General features: G+C 38.7%; 2 protein-coding genes across 2 annotated transcripts in view; one reads left to right on the top strand and one right to left on the bottom strand.

Annotated features, from left to right (window-relative positions):
- Nucleotides 1-14260, bottom strand: part of abcb7 (ATP-binding cassette, sub-family B (MDR/TAP), member 7) — a 206700-nt gene extending 192440 nt beyond the window's left edge. Inside the window, exon 1 of the mRNA XM_028815415.2 lies at nt 14075-14260. Within this exon, the coding sequence (XP_028671248.2) occupies nt 14075-14227 (153 nt within the window). The 5' untranslated portion in view covers nt 14228-14260. The remainder of the gene's footprint in view (nt 1-14074) is intronic.
- A 2872-nt stretch (nt 14261-17132) lies between these two features.
- uprt (uracil phosphoribosyltransferase (FUR1) homolog (S. cerevisiae)) overlaps nt 17133-20259 on the top strand; it is a 68588-nt gene continuing 65461 nt past the window's right edge. The window contains exon 1 of the mRNA XM_028815414.2: nt 17133-17497. Coding sequence (XP_028671247.1) covers nt 17253-17497 — 245 coding nt within the window. The 5' untranslated portion in view covers nt 17133-17252. The remainder of the gene's footprint in view (nt 17498-20259) is intronic.

The raw sequence follows: 20259 nt of genomic DNA, 5'->3' as shown, positions 1-20259 counted from the left end.
GTGAAGAGATGAGAGAGGTAGCCAATTACATCTCAATACTTTGCTCTTGCCATCAATCTTATACAGGTTACCCATTGTCTCACCTGTCCACAAGACATTTTTCCAAAATTCTGTAGGCTCTTTTAAGTACATTTTAGTATACTATAATTTGGCCATCCTGTTTTTGTTGCCTGTGGTCTATGTGGTCTGCTCATTAAGTCTTCTGCAGATAGTAATCCCTGACACATGCACATCTGCCTCCTGAAGAGTTCTGATCTGTCAGACAGATGTTTGGGGCTTTTACTTTATCATAATAGGATTCTTCTGTCATCAGCAGTGGAGGTCTTCCTGGTCCTACCAGTCCCTTTGCAATTACGGAGCTCACCACTGCATTATTTCTTCTTAAGGATATTCTAGACAGTTGATTTCGGTAATCAGCTGTTGTTGGTGAGGTCAGCAGGAGGACAATTACCCTGCGTTAATTACCATTGTTGTTTTTCATTTTCATAATTGCTTCTTTGACTTTCACTGGCACAGCTCTTGCCCTCACGTTGAACAAAGGCAACTACAGACTTCAAAGGGTAGAAGCAAGCCTAGGTATCTTAAGCCTAAAACTAATGAAGCAATTAAAAACACCTGAGTAATGACAAACACCTGTGATGCCAATTGTCCCAAACATTAAGGTGCCCTAGAATGGGGGGACCGCGTATAAAAATTATTGTAATTTTGGTGTGACCGACATTTATGCAAATACCCTTAAATTAAAGCCAACAATGTGCATTTCAATTATACCTGAATTGTTTGATTTGTAATTTTAAACTTCAGAGCAGAGGGGTTAAATCAAAGAAAGATGCGTCTTTGTCCCCAGACATTATGGAGTATAATGATGAAACAGCATGAACTCACAACATTGTGGCCTGAATCCAAGACAGTTCAGATACTTCGCTTTTTAGTGTGCCCTATACTATAAAATTCCAACATCTCAGACTACATCATTTGTTCTGCTTTGCTTGCTAGCTGGCTAAGTGCTGATACAGACTTCTGTGTTGAGCCTACACTATAGGCTACACAATAGAAAGCCATTTATGTTTCTGCTTTGCATCACACTGCAGGCACATACCTGAACGTTAGTTGGCAGTGTTTGTAGCACACAAGTAAAAGTGAAAGATCCATAGGCAAGAAATCATGGTGAACCAAAGCTTCAATTAATAAACCGCGAATAGCAAATTAACTACAAAGAAGGAAAAGATTAACCGGTGAACATAATATGGCATTAATCTGATGTTAGCTGATATTTTGCACTAACAAATTGGTTGCAATCTGACTGTTTTTTGTAGTGTTTTGATGGAGTATCATGTAAATATTTTTTAACTTCTTTGATAAGTCTTTCCTCATTCTGCTCCATGTTTACTTCAGAACAGCGGAAGACATTCGGAAATGTGTTTCAGAAAATACATAGTTGCCAAACTGGTCAATCAGAGTCATAGGGATCTGCATCAATGTGATTCGTAGTTATACTTTTTCAGCAGGTGCATGTTGGGCATCATTGTATGCTTGAAGCAGAAGTATGAATCAGCCTTTACTATAACCACACTCTTGCTTCTGTTTCTGTGTTATAAAAGTGCCAGTGCAAAAACACTTACTGTTTAGAAGTTCTCATAGTGCTCATGAAATGAGCACAACCAACATGAAAGAGTTCAACAAAAAAATGGTCTGTCATTGGTTGCTGCGCCACTAATGATACTTGATTTAGTTGGGCAGTCTTGAATTACAACATGCATTTTGACAAAGAAGCTATACTGAAACATTGTTATCCCTGTAAATGACATTGTGGCTTGGAGGGAGGGGATTAAGTATTAACCTTTTTTATTTTCCTAAAGAGTTTTCATCTTTAAATTGGCTTTTATTTACATTCGAGTACCAAACAGCTTTATAATTAGAACGCTAACCACCTAGAGAACTGATGGAGAAAAAGTTGAGGTCTACTAAACCAGGCATGTCAAACATGCGGCCCACAACAGAAATCTGTGCGGCCCACATGACAGAACCTAGTTAGCACTGAACTTGTACAAAATGATTACTATTGTTTGTGATTGAATCATTCTGCATCTTCGGTGTTACTTATTGACTTTTCTTACTTCTGCCTTCTGACAAAAGCGCATTTTCCCATGGCATTACGGTACCGGAAACGTCATCAGCTAGTATAGCCACGAGCCTTGAGTGCTAGGCTGCAGCAGCGGGCAGCAGGTGTGGCCTTAGGCACGTGCAAACTGTGTACCTGCACAGTGCCGCCAAATCCCAGGGGCCGCCACCCCATTATATATTGAATATAAAACAGAAAGAGAAAATAACGACACAGCTGACGGCAATGTGGCCGAAAAACACTGTGTTTCTTGTTAATTAGTAGGCTGTATTTTTTTTTTAAATATATTTTATTAATTTTTATTGTAATCATTCCATACAAATAGATCAATTTATAACCAAACAAATTAAAGACAAATCAAACCCCACCCCTGAGAAGGAGAGCTTAGCTAAAGGAGAATTGCTTAGGGCTTTTAATAAGACAACATTAAGCAAAGGAAAGGGGAGAAATAAATATATATGTAAATAAGAGATGGAGAAGGGAATTAAATGCGGTAATAGTTATTTCTCTTATTCTAAAATAATATTGATCAGATCCTGCCAGGTTTTGAAAAAATTTTGTACAGATCCTCTAACTGAGAATTTGATTTTTTCCAATTTCAAATAATATAAAACAATCATTTCCCACTGACTTATCGGAGGAGAGTTAGGACTCTTCCAATTTAACAGAATAAGTCTGCATGCCAAAAGTGTAGGCTGTATTTACTAGAGTCGGAGCAGTAAGCTATATGTAGTATTATAACGTTCTGCCGTAATGAGAATATCATGGACCGCCACTTGGTTTTCAAGTTACGGACACGCGTAAATAGAAGCGTGTCATGAGCACGAGGCGGCTATGCAGTGTCCGCAACGGATGTGGCCATCCGCTGTGCATAAGATACCGTATTGACATTGCCAGGCGAAGGGGCCACCGATTCTTTCTCTGCCCAGGGCCGCCACAAGCCTAGAACCGCCCCTGCTAAGGCTACACTACTGACTGGGCTGCTGAGACTGGCCACTGGGCAGAACTGACCGTCACGAGTAGTAATAGCCCGCATATTTTCACGTTTTCTTGCTCTAGTTTCATGTAATTTTGTGCTAGTATTGTAACGAACAGTTAGTGCAGACTATAGCTGAAGATCTGAAGTGGACGTGAGAAGTTGGTGAGTTGTTTATTAACATATTTTTGTGATTTTGAGTTTGTAAAATTATTGTAGGTCAGGCGGCTTTTTTGCATATCAGCTTTTTTTTTTTTTTTTTTTTTTGTTCTTTATTTCGCCTTATACAATTTCTTGTATTAGGAATTTGGTAGTTTTCGCATACCCTTTGGGGTCAGAGCGCAGGGTCAGCCATTGTACAGCGCCCCTGGAGCAATTACAGGTTAAGGGCCTTGCTCAAGGGCCCAGCAGAGCAGTGGCCTTTTTTTTGGCAGTGACGGGGATTCGAACCGGCAACCTTCAGGATACCAGCGCAGATCCTTAGCCTCAGAGCTTATTTTACAATATAAACTTTGATGTAAACTTAGTAAAGTAAAATTTGATTTTTGGTGGATTTGTTTTCCAACTTGAATTACTGAGCATTTACGTGATTTCAGTTCACACAAACAGGGCATTGCGCTGTTCTCTTACAACGTTGAGAATGCGCCTGAGAATATCCAAATGGAATTGATTGAAGTGCAGTCAGATTCTATTCTGAAGGCAAAATACAACGAAGTTGGTGTGCCAGGCTTGTATGCTTACCTGCCACCCTCGTATGTGCAGATCCGTAAATTGGCATCGACAGTACTGTCAATGTTCGGAAGCACTTACCGTTGTGAGCAATTATTTTCGTTAATGAAAGCTACCAAAACCCCACATCGCTCAAGACTTACCGTCGAGCAAGTTTCATCCCTCATAAAAGTTGCAGCTGCACAAGATTTCAAGCCTGATATTGACGAACTGGTTACTAACAAGAGATGCCAAGTGTCGGGACAAAAGAAATAAATCTCACACTGTAAGGCTCCCATATAAGCAATGAATATAATATGAATATAATATAATAAGGACCTAGCTAAGAGGCTAAGACTCTAATTCTACACTGTTGTATGGAGACTGTATGGAAATAAATTGCTTTTCTTTAAACTTTAAGTGTTACATTTTTTAAAGTTTTCAGTATTGGAAAGAAAGCTACAGTAACTTTGTATAATAGTATAATAGTATTTGTTACAGTGCGGCCCGCTGACGCACGTATGGCAGTTGAAGCGGCCCACCAATGGTAGTGAGTTTGACACGCCTGTACTAAACAACATTGACTTAGAAGATATAAAAATGTGGTCTGTTTTGAATGTCACTCAATATTAAAACACAAAAGCAGAAGTAAACCCTTTTAGATGTGCCTTTACTGTATTAACTTATACTACAGTTTTTCACCGTACATATTAATTTGTAGCATCAACTGTATGGCATGTTGTATGGGAATAAAACACATTTCATTTTTATAAATAACAAAGCATATTACCACTAAAAAGATTCTATTCAACAGCTCTAAATACACCATTCGACTGACAACCGTCTCCCCGCCACTTTGGAATGCAGGGCAGGTGCTGACATCTATCGGCAACAAAAAGAATTTTAAATGAAATCTCTATGTGCAGGGCAGGTGCTGTGAATTCTCTTTGTAATAAACTTAATACGTTATAGCGTAATGAAAATTGCATAATTAGATCTGGACCACCCTATAGAATAGAAAAAACAGTACCTTTTACTTATGGCCATGGTTGCCATCCATGGGGGTAACTGGTTCAACTGCCAATACCCTGTCCTATCCTGGAGTGATGCTAGAGATAAGTCCATGGCAGATGCATTTGTGTCTATATGTTAATAAATGGTACTTATAAAGGCAGTCCTGTATTTGACAATTCAGCTCCACCAGTATACTACAGTGACAGTAACAGCAAAATCACATCACCAAGGCAGTCCAATTAATAATAAAAATTAAATTTAGGTTTCTGAAGTAAATTGACTAGCCCAGTATAATCTGGAAAACTGATGGAATCGAATTATAATCAGGTCAGGTCGGGGAGCATTCACTGGTACAGCATGTTGCCTCACCCACCACACGACAAAACAGCTCAGGACCCTGGTTGGCAACTACCCCAGGCAGCCACGTGGTCAAGTCCCTTCCTCCGTAAATGACCGTCTATCTTCCACAGTTGGGTGTTATGTGAGCATCCCCTTAGCCTGGTCCAGCCACTTAGGTCCTCAAAAATGAGGATCCTGCTAGGCAGATCATCCTCGGGGAATCACACCACATGGCCGTAGTGCCATATCTGATGCTTACTCACAACGCTGGTAATGTGCCTCATTCGGGATTCCATGAGCAACCGCTTATTCAGTCCAGTCCAGTCTTCGTCTCAGGTCAATGGATAGCATCCATGTCTCACAACCATATAGCAAGAGAGGAAATACCAGGACTCTAAAGACTAGAGTCTTTAGAGTCCTGGTATCTTTCATCCTTTTGCAAAGATATTGGGAGCACCACACACCCCTTTCCAGTGACCTCATGACCCCCCACCCCCATGCTCTGCCAATCAGTCCACTGACTTCATAGGAAGAGTCATCAGAGAAATAAATGTCGCTGCCAAGGTAAGTAAACTTCTCGACAAGGTCGACACTCTCTGAACAGAAAGTCACATAGGTGATAGCTGTGCCCAAGAGGTCATTAAAGGCCTGAATCTTGGTTTTTACACAGTATACTCACAAGCCCACACACTCAAGACTCCCTGCTTTGTCTCTGAAGAGCTCCGGTCAGAGCGTCCATCGACTCTGCGAAGATCATAGCATCGTCAGAAAAGTCAAGATCAGTGAATCTTTCTTCACCAACAGGTGCCCCACAGCTGCTAGACCCCACGACCTTGCCCAGCACCCAGTCCTTGCAAGCACTGAAGAGTAGGAGCAAGGAACACACCCCTGACAAAACCCAGAATCAACTTGGAAAAACACAAAAGTTCTGCCTCCAGTGCCCCACACAGCTCTCAGACGATAGACAAGACTCCTTTCTGCTCTCTACGGGAGTAGCGCTGCTGTATCTGTCCATAGGAAGGCTGCTCGCATTATGAAAGGGATGGGGGAAAGCCCTCGGGAGCCTCATCCCCAGAAGAGGCAAAACTGAGGTGTGCAGACCTGTGACTAGCCAGAGCTCTGTAGGTGGGTACACCTTTTATTGGTCTGGTCACTCTGATGGCTGTCATACTCGGGAAGCAGCTGTTGCTGTGGTGGATTGGCTCCTTCCGATGGTGTCTTTTCAAACACCTTTCAACAAGTGTATTATGAGACTGAGATTAAGGCACTCTCTGGATGCCTTGTTTGTTGTCTCAAGTGTATGCTCCGACCGCGATGAGTGATGTCTCGGTGAGGGAGACATTTTATTCTCAACATCGCTTGGTGGTTGATGGGTGCCCGAGAGTTGACACTTCTCTGGTCATGGGTGACTTCAATTCAACCACTGGTACTAACAGGGCTGGCTTTGAGAATTGTGTCGGTTCCCATTGGTCTGGCGACTGTGGTGAAAGTGGTTCCATATTCCTTGACTTTGCAAAAGGCTAGGGGCTGCGGATCGTTGGATTCTGGTTCCAGAACCCTGAGCTGCATCGGTGGACCTGGTACTCCAATACTGATAATATAATAATATAATAATAATACTAGTGTAGGCATAAGAGCTTTTATATACAGAATCCTCAGACTGTAAAATGATCTACATCATCAATGTTTAAAGAGTGCTAGGGGCTTGCTGCTATATTATATTGTACTCTTTAAAAGAGCTTCTTATTACACTGGTAATATTATGTCTATACTGTATTTGTTAAGTAAAAGCTTGCCAATTGTCACTCACAGACCCTTTTTATTCAATTTGCGTTCTAGGTATTTTATTTAAGAGTTTGGGTTCATATTACTGCTCCTGTCGGCTGAATGAGATTTTATATGTAACTACTTATATTCAGTTTGTACTTCTGTGGAATTCAACATGTAACATATAAAACTGCATGATGCATAGACAGCTGAGGGCCGCCAGGTGGCCTAGGTTGGAAGTTTTGCAAGTGTGTCTGTCGCAGATGACTGATGTTGAAACAACATATAGGATATGGAAAACTCCATGAGTGAATGGTCTCATACTCAAGTTGCCAAATAAGCAGGCTGTTGATCATCAGGGCAGTGGAGCCGGAAGTAACTATTGGGTTACTGGAGTCAGAATCAATAAAAATGTACTGACGTGGACTAAATGTAAGGTGTAATATAATGTGCTAAAATTTCCAATTTCACATACAGTAATCCCTCACTTATCGCGGGAGATAGGTTCCAAGGCCGACCGCGATAACTGAATTTCCGCGAAGTAGGGACACCATATTTATTTAATTATTTAACGTGTATTTGGACGTTTTTAAACCCTCCCTGTATTGTTTACAACCCACCCTTTACTCTATTAATAACAGGGACAACTGCTACGCAATATGAAATCGGTAGATAAGTTTACACTTACTGTATAGCGAAGTACACATAGCTATATATGACGTGATGATGGTGATGAATATGCTGTGCAGTAAAAATGATGACGATGAAGGTGATAATCCCCTGAATGCAGTAGCAAGAGCACGTTAATGCTGAATGAGTGAGATGAGACTTCCTGGTTAATGCAGCACTCCGTCGCTGAGCCAATCAGCAGCACACAGGAACTTAACTGCATGCTCCGATTGGTTTAGCTTCTCAGCCATTCGCCAATAGCATCTCTTGTATGAAATCAACTGGGCAAACCAACTGAGGAAGCAAATACCAGAAGTAAAAAGACCCATTGTCTGCAGAAACCCACGAAGCAGCGAAAAATCCGCGTTATATATTTAGATATGCTTACATATAAAATCCGTGAAGTCGTGAATCCGCGAAAAGTGAACCGTGAAGTAGCGAGGGATTACTGTATACTAATTTAAATGAACTTTTTTCTTCTAGCAATTTAAAAAAATATAACCACTTTTTTAATTTTGTAAGTTCTGTCTTTTGTTTAATGTTGCTCAATATTAGTAACTTCTTTAATAAATAATATAAAAAAGCCACACTTTAACGAGTTAGGGTACCAAAAAGTACCCTGATGATTCACAGTGGTAGTGATAATAGGCTTTGCATCTTATATGTTGTGTGCTTTGAGTCATCACAGTAAATATACTATCATTCAAATGTTTGGGGTCACCCAGAAATTTTTATTTTCTGATAAAAATGCACACCTTTATTAATTTAGATACCATTAAATCAATTTAATAGCCAAGGCAGTAGTGTTTATAATGGCCATTACTGCTTGAAATGATAGGTTTTTATTTATTATTCACATATGGCTGCAAAGACCTCTTCTCAGTAACAATTCATTTAGTATCCTAATGGTAAACTCCCTTAGCTTATTCTTAATTAGTCATGTTTACATACTACTTGTTTATTAGAGAAGCCTTTTCTAATTGCATTAGCACTGCTGAAACCTGCTATTTTGTTCACTTGTGTTGCAAGGTACTGGCATTCCTAAAGTTGACTTCTGGGTTCAGAAATTGCCAAAATGAAACATCTTTCTCAAGAACTACGTCAGACTACTGTTTTTTGGGTCCAGATTTGTCAAGGAGCTGAAGATTTCATACAAAGGTGTCTGTTACTGGAGAAGAGGGTGAACTGGATCTATCCAGTATAGAAAAGGGGGTGGGTGAGGTGTACAACTGCATAAGAGGATAAGGACATATTATTATTATTAATAACTAGACAAAGAGCCCGTTTCGACAACGAAAGATGAAACCGGCACGAGTGGAATAGTATAATATATAATAAGTATAAGCACCACAAACCTGATATATGTGTATTGAATGAATGCGTAACTAGGCCTTGAGCTGTAGTTGAAATCACCTTTCAGGCCTCTAGAGCTTTAATCGAAGTCGCCTTTCTCTTTGAATTTTTGCGGCCGTAAATCCGCCGCCTCCTGTGATGTTAGGGTTAGATGTCGGTCGAAGTCGCCTTTCTCTTTGAATTTTCGCGGCCGTAGTCGCCTTTCTCTTTGAATTTTCGCGGCTGTAAATCCGCCACCTGCCGCGATGTCGGTCTCGTAAGGTTTTTTCGGGCAGCTGCGCAGAAGGCGACTGCGCATTCGGCTTCGGACATGCGCAGAAGGCGACGTGCGCAGAAGGCGACTGCGCATTCGGCTTCGGACAGACGTGAGTGAGTGAGTGAGTGAGTGAGGAGACTGGCAAATTATGTATTAAGATAGTAAGTTTTATTTTTATACCATCTGTATTTTGAGAAACAAACTCCTTACTGGCTCTCAGTTGATTTCTATTCTAAATACACGCCAAACACCAGCGTCATCTGCAACAGGGAAAAGACAATTCTGAGATGCAGAGTTTAGAGACGAGAGTTTCAAAAAAAAGCTGTTTGTGAAAATGGCAAGTAAAAAGAAAAGGTTAAAATGGGCAAAAGAACACATTGGACAAAAGATGACGATGACCAGAAAAGTGTATTACACCCAGTGTTCTGCCCCACATGCTGTTAGCTGTTACTGTTATTTGTCGAACTGTACTCCTCCTTTGTCTTGTCATTTATTAACACACCTGTCAGTCACGTCCTGTGCTCACATTGGTGTTATAATTGTCTATGAAACTCACGTAAAGCATGTAGGTCCCATAATAAACATTTGAATACAGGTACACCCCATGTGTCTCACATAGGCACCCCTTTATCTCGTTTCGATCACGTCCAAAGTGTACCTTTAAGGTATATAAACCCCTTGGGCTGGCTAGTTGTGGTATGCAGCAATTTGGATCTCTGTCTACACACTTCTGTTTGTCTTGAACCAACCGTGGAAATCACTCACTTTTATTGCTTAATGTATACTGTCTGCTATGCATTGCTTTGTAAATCATTATTTATTGTCTTTGGTTCTACACCTGTAAATACCTGTATGTTTCTTTCGTATATATTTCAGTTTAAAACGAGGTACGTCCAATAAAAGCCTTCAGGAAAGCTCATCCTTGTTGTTTTTATGTGGATGTGCCGAGTTGTTTAAGCTCTCTGCGGTCACATTGCATGGACAGCGTGGAGTGAGGCTGAAAATTGAGCATCCTGGAGTTGGCTTTTTTTCTATTGCAAATTACAGTGGAGGGCGGCACAGTGGGTAGCGCTGCTGCCTCGTATTTAGGAGACCCGGGTTCGCTTCCCGGGTCCTCCCTGCGAGGAGTTTACATGTTCTCCCCGTGTCTGCATGGGTTTCCTCCAGGTACTCCGGTTTCCTCCCACAGTCCAAAGACATGCAGGTTAGGTGCATTGGTGATTCTAAATTGTCCCTAGTGTGTGCTTGGTGTGTGTGTGCCCTGCAGTGGGCTGGCGCCCTGCCCAGGGTTGGTTTCCTACCTTGCACCCTATGTTGGCTGGGATTGGCTCCAGCAGACCCCCATGACCCTGTAGTTAGGATTTAGCAGGTTGGATGATGGATGGATGGAAATTACAGTGGAATAACATGGTATAACATAGAATAACCTTCATCCTTCAAAAAAACAACACCCGACATGTTTCTTTAGAGTCCATTTCATTTTGATCATTTTTGAGCCCAGAACTAATCTTTAAGAAGACCTTGTAACATAAGTGAATGGAAAAAACAGGTATCAGTGGTAGTAATGCAGTTAAAAAAAAGTTTCTCTAATAACCAATTAGTGTGTAAACATGACTAATTAAGGATAAGCTAAGAAAGTTTACCATTAGGACACAGAGAATTGCTGCTGAAAATGGGGCTTTGCAGCCATATGCAAATAATAAATTACAATAGCCATTATACACACTAGTAATTCCTCGGCTATATTTCCAAATCAATTTAATGGTATCTTGATAAAAACATGAACATGAACATTTCTGGCTTAAATCACAAATGCTTTAGTTGCCTCACATTTGTATGCAATCGTTTTGTTCACCCCACTGAATTAAAGCTGAAAGTCTGCACTTCAACTGTATATGAGTTGTTTTATTTAAAATTCATTGTGGTAATGTACAGAACCACAATTAGAAAAAGTTGTCTCTGTCCAAATATTTATGGACCTAACTGTATCTGTGATCCTAACCAAATAAATAATGCTCCAAAAAACGAGGCTAAAAGTAAATTAGAGTAGTACCATAAAGTAGAACAGTGAAGTCCCCATATTTCTTGACTGTCTTAAGCAAATGCGCAATAAGAAGAAATGAGCCGTTTATAAAACAGCCACTTAATTTGTTCATTTACATTCTTTTTACATGAACCAGAATTTATGCACTACACTTTTATTCTGCCAGTGCCATAACCTGGCAAATTGTGTCAATCTTGAAAAAAATGAACAAAAAATGCTAATACATTGGTGTATTTTAGAAACTTGCCCTCAATATACAGTGGAGTGTTTCTGAACAGGTTATCCACTGAAATGAACGATGCCGCTTCACCCATTTTGTGCTGCCACTTGTAAACAGAATACAAAGACACTATCTGTGATTTATTTCTGAGAACTGTTTAAATTGCTTAATTTATTTTCAGTAAAATCGCATGCAATTAAACTTTACTCTAAACACATTTTAGCTGAGAAACTTTATTAGCAATATTGTTTTAGAGTAAGTAAAAAATGAAAAAATATATGCTAACTACATTGGTCAACAGAACATATATGCACTGACAGACATTTGAAATAATAAAGATGATTATCTTTAAATAATTTTTGAACTTTCAAACAGGAAGCAACTAAGGCCCTCACTAGAATTAAGGTCCAAATTTCGGTCTGATGCAGTCACAAATGCACAAAGAAAACAAAAAAATTCATCATTTCTGTTAAACTTAGAATAGTGGCCAAAAGTTTTGGCAGTGATACAAATGTTGTGTTTTGTGAACTTTGCTGCTTTGGCATTTTCAGATTTTTTTTTTTTTTTACATTTTCTATGCTATACTGAAGAATAATTATAAACATTTCATAAGTTTCAAAGGCTTTTTTTGGTAAATACATTAAATTTATGTAAAAAGTCAGTATTTATAGTGTTGCCTCTACTTCTTCATAACTTCTGCAATTCGCTCTGGCACATTGGATAACAGCTTCTGGGCCAAACCCTGACTGATGGCAATCCATTCTTGCCTTTTTAGTGCTTGGAGAATTTGTCCACCCGCTTTTTGAGAACTGACCACTGGTTCTCAATGGGATTAAGATCTAAGGACTCTCTTGGCCATGGGTCCAAACTTTCAATGTTATGATCTCCGAGCCACTTCATTATCACTTTTGCCTTGCGTCTGGACTGTTGGGAGAGGTTGCTTTTGGAGGACATTTTGATACTATTACTTATGGCAGTGTTCTTGGGAAGAATTGTGAGTGGGCCCACTCCTTTCGATGAGATGCAACCATACCCATGGAAAACTCTCAGGATTCTTCATTGTTGACACAACACAGAACTCATGGTAGAGCTCACATTTTCCTTCTCCAGGTAATCGATTTTCCAGATGTCCCGAACAGTTGGAAGAAGGATTCATATGAAAAAATAACTTTGCACCAGTCTTTTGCTGTCCAATGCTTATATTTCCTACAGAATTTTAGTCTGTCCTTCTTTGCTGCTCTTCTTAACAGAAAGCCGTTGTCCAAAAGTCTTCACCTCACTGTGATTGCAGATGCACCGACACCCACTTGCTGCCAATACTGAGTAAGCTCTGCACTGGTGTCAATACAATTCTGTAGCTGACTCCTTAGGAGGAGATGGCCCCCGACGCTTATTGGACACTTTTAGCTGATCATTTTGTGCAAAGGTCAAAATGGGTGAAAATGGGTTTTGGTGATAAAGTTAACTTTTTATGCTAATAAAGCTATTTGCAATTAATTAATATACATGTGATCACTCTGCACAATAATATAAAAACTATGTGAATTGCCACACAGAAACTGAAGCCGCAAATTTTTCAAAACACATTTTTCGCCACTGCCAAAACTTTTGGCCACTACTGCAGTGCAAAGCTCAATGGGCAATGCAAAACTGAAAGCACTAATGGAGGAAGACGTTTTTTTGCATCTGCAATATTGTTTAAAACAAACTGATTACATTTGTGGCAAGTTCACTTCAAGACTGCACATCTGAAAAGTTTCATGTGCGACAGTTAACTACTGTAAAGTATCATTTTCATAATGAAAACACACAATACTAAAGAAGATTCTCTGAATACTGTATCATTGTGTTGATAAAGAAAAGAGCATATTTAAGGTCTTTTTTCAAACTAAAGACTCAGAAACAATTCAACAAATAGTTTATTTGCCTTTTCTGTATAATCTGTACGGTTGAATGATAAGGTTTTTAACTGACTTGCCAAACAGTACCTGGACTCTAAATGTGTATTTAAAGATCGCTTTAGTGTAAAACTAGGACTTTAAGATAGTTAAGGTCCGATATATGAAGCAAAAAAATAATGATGTGATAACTGTCACTGAACTCACTGAGATAAGAGCAAGTCCCGAGCCACATTAACACGTAACATAAAGATAAAAAAAGGCATTGATAGACAGCATTTACTGCATTTCTGAAGTAAACGCCTAAATTGGGTTGAACAGTTTTGGTTTTTTCCCCTTATTTATTATTGTGGGCACTATATATGAATGAAATTACGTATGCCTCCTAAAATACCTATTGCTACTACCAGGTGACGATGGCTTAATACATATAGGCGGTTTTGTTTCATGCTGCTTTAAAATTACACCACTGTCTTTTGACTACCGGCTTGTTATTGTTACGCTTATCTTGTGCTATCAGATGATGTTTCAGAATCTTTGCCAAAATTTACACAGTTAGGTCAATGGACGTCTTACTGACTATCTATATGCGATTTTAAAAATCACAAAATAAATGTAGGATCTTCTTTGCTCGCCACTCGTTCACGTTGCGATGCCCTTGTGACTTAACTACCTCAGGAGGAGTAAAGTTGTCTTTATTGTCCTTACCTGAAATTTTGTTTGTCTTCGGCAATGCTGCGTGCGTTTCTGTTCAATGTCTTGTTTTAAAACATGATATGAGCTGACTCGCTGTAACAAGAAAGCCAGTTTTCTCTTCTGGACTTGTAATCCACATTGCAGAGAAACTAATCGCATCGCCATGTTGAAAGATAGGCTGGCATAACTAAAGCATGCTGGGAAGCGTTTTTTTTTCTTCTTTTTCAGTTAATGAGAATGAAATGTAACACTTTTAACATGTAGTGGGAAGACGTGGATGGTAGAATTTTTAGCGTGTTACAACGTATTGTATTTAATGCCTCACCGTGACTGCTGTCTTATCTTTAGCCAACTCAGAGGGTTTCTTCTTTTTTATGGTTTCATGTGTGTATTTAGATTAGATTTAATTAGATTAGATTAAATAGAATTTTATTTGTCCCCAGGGGTAATTTGGGTTTTCTACAGAAGCAAAATAAATATTACTATATTAAGACAAATATTGTGACTACACTCCACCAACCTGAAAAATACATACCAGAAAGAAAAAAAAGAAAGGAAATTACTGACCAGGCTAAAGAGTAAAAGAGCAGTCAAAGTCGGACATTATAAAGGCATTCAGTACTACCATTAACAGAAAACGGACCTAGTTTTACTGAATAATTCATTGGCTGAAAGTACTTAATGACAGAGTGTCACAGAGGGGATGTGCAGCATTGTTCATAACAGCACTCAGTTGTCTTCCTTCTCTCCTTTGCTACTACCTCCAAGGGGTTCAAAGTATGTCCCATAACTGAGCCTGCCTTCTTAAATAACTCGTTTTGTTCCGTGGACCTTTCTTGAACTGATGTTGCCCATTGCAAATTGGTTCCTTATTACAAATAAAGTACTATCTATCTATCTATCTATCTATCTATCTATCTATCTATCTATCTATCTATCTATCTATCTATCTATCTATCTATCTATGTACTGCTTTTGGTTTAATAAAATTAGATTTTTAAAAATATATTGAAACTCTATAAAAATAAAAATGGATCTTTGAGAATATTTGAGGAACACATGGGGACAATATGAAAACTCCTCAAAGGAAATTGGTAGCTGAGGGATTGAAAAACAGAACGCTGGATCCATGAGGTAACAGTGCTAAATACTACACTATCATGGCAACCTGCTCTCTAATCAGAGTTGTCCAATTACATTAACAAGTAGTAAAACTTAGTCAGTAATTATAGACATTGATATAAAAGATAATCTTAAAAACATGTTGATTTAAAAAATACAACCAGTAATTGACAGAAATCTAACTAGTCGGTGTACATCCAACATCCTTTACCACTTCAATGTGTTTTTATAAAACTCTTGATTGATATTTTAATGAGTTTTCTCTTTAGCAGGACATTCCTTGAAAACTATATATTTTTTTAATAATCAGTGAACATCACCAAGCTCAGCTATAGTCCATTGCCATACCCTAAGCATTCAGAGTGAGAGATACACAGTTACAGTACATTTGAACCATATGCCCCAATCTATAACAACCTATGGATCTTATCTATCACTTTATCCTGATGAGAGTTGTGATCCTGACACCATAAGCACTTTCCTCACATACAGTTTCCAGGTCCTCCTGGTGAATTTCTATTTGTTTCCAGTCTAGTGAATAAAAAGTGTCCTGCCATATATCCTGTATCTCTGCCATGTAGGTCATAACCAGTATACTTCTAATAGGAATTAACTAGGGAACATTTTACTAAATGCTCAACCATGAGAACTTGCTAAGGTTTACACGGATACATTTTTCCTCTTATTCCTTCAGCTTGGGATAGTTATGGTCTACAACAGAAAGCGATGATGCTCTAAAAGGGGGAGAGCAGGAATAAGAGATCTCATGTTTTAGCACAGGAACATTCAATTCAGTTTATTTTTGTTTAGTGTTTTTCATTTAGTGCAGGCTCATGAAAATATCAGAAAAAATAACTGGGTAAGAAAAAATATATAAATAACAAGAGAAGTATTGCAACTGCATGCCTTATTGTTTTCTTGGATGGTTTGATTTATGTAGGTAACATTAACAATAAACTGATATCAAATAGCTATATTCTTTTTTAACAATATTAACAGTGTACAGGTGGTGCCGGATTATTTATATGTTTAAAAAGCACCAGGTAATGGCTGAAGAAAAAAAAATACAATTTAAATACAAACACATATACCAATGAATGCCATGCTTATATTAAAGAGGGGCCATATTCATCATTTCCAGTTCCCAAATAAAAATCACAATAATAAAATAAGACTACAAATAAAGCACCATAACCAACAGGAAAGTTACCCACACCTATTGTCAATTTAAGACCAAACATATTAATCTCACTCAAAGTCCAGAGAAACGCTGAATAACAGTGCCAGTTGAAAACATCCACCACTCTGGTATATTAATATACTACAAGAACTGTCACCCAGCCTTTGGTGATGGTGCCTTTAATGAAGCTAATTACTACAACCCGTTAGATATTTGCTATGGCATATCAGAAGCTTTTGCAGATGAAGTCATTGGTAACAACAAAGCAAACCTGACATCTGTCCAAAACATTTTAGAAATTTCACGTCCGATGAGTGGATTTCAATTTTGCCGTAATATGTAGAACATATTTAAACATTACCCCGCGTCTCACTTCTGTCTCATTTTATTCAGGCGTATTTGGAGAGTCAAACTGGTTTCCAAGATAATTTCCAAAATTCAGTCTTTTTCAATAAACAAAATAAATACTTGTTAAATAATATGCTTTGTAAAAAAAAGTATTAATATTTAGGGTTGGATACCTGCCGTTTTTAATTACTGCTCGATGAACTTGGGTTAATGAGATGTCACCTTATTTGATGGTAAATATTTATCTATTTTAATTCGTTTTCTTATAATGTTATAAACCTATAAACACAGAGGAGCTGAACTTAAATAATACTGTCAGTAACACAATTGTAAGTGAGGTTTAAAACAGTGCTCCTCCCGATTCGAACTCGTCAGCGTCGCGTACAGATCACGTGACATCTCGAGCTTCAACCATTGGTTATTCATCAAGATAACATCCTGTGTCAAGCTACTCCTAGCCTCACGATTTAGGAGGTTAAGAAAAGCACATTGATTCAGGTGAAGAGGAAACGGGGTAATTCGCTTCACGTTGTCCGGTCTATGGAAAGTATTTTTAACAAAGATACAATGCCGTGTCACAACCAGGAGCTTAACAGCGGTGCCATAAGCAGCGCTAAACAAGTTCGTTTCGCCAATTCCTCTGAAACTTCAAGTGATGATCAACAGCACGATGCGAATCACGGAGCGGGCATCAGCAACGACCTTATTCTGGAAATCGGGCTTCAACTTAAACTTCTTCCCTTGAACGACCAAATCCGAGAGTTGCAGACCATAATTCGAGACAAGTGAGTTCTGACAATATTTTTGTATTTTAGGATGGAGTTGTCTCTCATCAGTGTTAGTCTGATAGTCCAAGCGGATGCGAGTATTGTAGTGGTTTTGTGTAAATGTCCTTCAGTAATATTATCTATACAGTATGTTTCTCCCTATAACTAGTATATATGGAAGGCGAATGACTTACAAGTATGTGGCACTAAGCGAGAATTTTCATCCTGAGATTGCTTAAATATTTAATTTTAAGCAGGTGAAAGAGAGTAAGATATTGAACTGCAAATTTTAAAATGGAGGTAACATATGGAATATGGTGCATGTCAAGATAGTTACCATAATATTCATCGCTGCAAGAAAAATGTTCTGTTGTGGTGTAGATTTTTGAAAGGAGTGTGGAATATTAGTTTGTATGCAACCTTAAAAATAAATATGCCAGAGTTGTCCTCCTGAGCTATGCCAGAAAGTATCTTTATTTTGATCCGTAACAGGCTCCATACCTATTTGTGAAATACAAAATGGGTAATGAGTTTGAAAAGAACCTTGCTATATAGAATCACAGGTTTTCATAATCTGTTAGTGTCCTGCTAGGTAACCTAGCATACATTAAAGATTTCAGTTTTTCTACATATTAGGCAATTTTTCAAAGAACCCTTCCCAGAATGAAATGGTGCTTTATCAAGCAATGATTCCACAGTATGAAGAACCATACAACCCAGTAAAGAACTACAATTTGCTATGAAGGAGCCAATCTTTTTAAAATTGCAGTGTATTTAGATATGCGTGTTCTTTAAAATGAAAATAAAGCAGAGTGCCTTTGATTAATCTGTCGTCTGTGGTTTTGTTTTTTGTTTTTTTAATTTTAGTCATCTTCACTTTTACAGCCCTCTTCAAAAGTGCAAAATTCAGAAGCACTTTGATTTTTTTTTTTTTTTTAAAAAACATTTCAGAGCTATTCTGTGAAGCATGAAATGGGAAGGTTAAGAATACAACTGGGGAAGCTAAATATAACCCATTTCCTGAAGCACTACCTCATTTTGGCTCTAAGTGTCCCATCATATTAAAAAATAGTGTTTTCATATACAGTACTCACTGCAGTCCTGGGATCATAGGAGGGTAAGACTATTTTCATGTCATCAGATTATACCTCTGGCCCTGTCTGGTTTGGCCTCCCTCTTGTTCTCTTCCCTTCTTCCTCTGCCTGTCTTGGCACAGTTATCCTGAGATCATTTGTATACTGGAGCTCCCATGGCAATCCTTGATACAATTCTTTGGTCACAACTTCCATTACTAACGTGAAAAGCCAATAACGGACTCTAGTGGAATATTGGTGTATCAGTGCATTAAGTTTAATCACCAGTTTTACTGATTCTGTTCAACATAGACAAGATCAGAAATGTCCTGTGATTGCAGTGTTAATACCTATACCAGTGCACTTTCTGGCCAGTTTCCATGAAAGTATACAGTTTGCGAAAGGTGAAAAAATACTGCCCTTAGGGAGAGGACAAACAGCTTAGCAAGTCCATCCATCCATCCATTTTCCAACCCGCTGAATCCGAACACAGGGTCACGGGGGACTGCTGGAGCCAATCCCAGCCAACACAGGGTACAAGGCAGGGAACCAATCCTGGGCAGGGTGCCAACCCACCGCAGGACACACACAAACCAAGCACACACTAGGGCCAATTTAGAATCGCCAATCCACCTAACCTGCATGTCTTTGGACTGTGGGAGGAAACCCACGCAGACACGGGGAGAACATGTAAACTCCACGCAGGGTGGACCCGGGAAGTGAACCCGGGTCCCCAGGTCTCCCAACTGCGAGGCAGCAGCACTACCCACTGCGCCACTGTGCCGCCCCTGCTTAGCAAGTCAAGCTAAGAAATAAACAATGAAAACAATCTTATCAATTCCTTCAAATTTGGTATGTAGTGTTTTTTTTTTCTTTGTTATTCTTGCAACAAGCAAGAAAATGTTACCAAACAGTATATGTGGGAAATTTGGCATGTTAAAGTTAAAATCTGCTGGAATTACTAACCTTGTGCGGAATTATACTGTATGCACAATCCTGTGCTGAATTTGAAGCACTGTTGTTGAATTCTGTTTTTGGAAATTATAGAACAGCTGTCAATGAGTTTGTCTGCAGCTTTGTCTCTAATTTTTAAAAAATTAGAAAAATTTAGACAAGAATAGGCCATTCACCCCAACAAAGTCCAATAATCTTATCTAATTAATTCCTCCAAAATAACATCAAGTCTACTTTAAAAGGTCCCTAAAATCACACAATTCCAAGTGTGTTCCGTATTCTTGATGAACTCATTTTAAAGTAACAGTCTTAATCCACTGTACTAATTCCCTTCGTAATTTTAAATACTTCAGTCATTTCACCTATTAGTCTCATTTTGTTAAACTGAAAATGCTGAGCTATTTTAATAGTCTGTGCAGGCCCTGGGCAAAATTCTCAAATACAACCACCCACCCCCTCCCTGGTAACCCTTACTGAACATACTACATTAATATTTCTTATTGCTTTAATTTGAACAATAAATAAATAGACAAAAAAACATGTCACAGCCCTAACAATAAGTTTTAGATAATTTATTAATCCCAAGGGGACATTCACATACTCCAGCAGCAGCATACTGATAAAGAAAATAACATCAAATACAAATGCTAAAAAAAATATATATATGTTTAGGGGTTTCTTCAGACTCTTGCATATTACATCAGCACATGCCTATATTTTCTGAAGGTAAAGTCATCTATGAGATTATCACTC

Source organism: Erpetoichthys calabaricus, chromosome 12 (genome assembly GCF_900747795.2).
Source record: "Erpetoichthys calabaricus chromosome 12, fErpCal1.3, whole genome shotgun sequence".
Taxonomy (NCBI): domain Eukaryota; kingdom Metazoa; phylum Chordata; class Cladistia; order Polypteriformes; family Polypteridae; genus Erpetoichthys; species Erpetoichthys calabaricus.
Note: the sequence above shows the minus strand (reverse complement) of the source record. Positions and strands in the feature narration are given on the sequence as shown.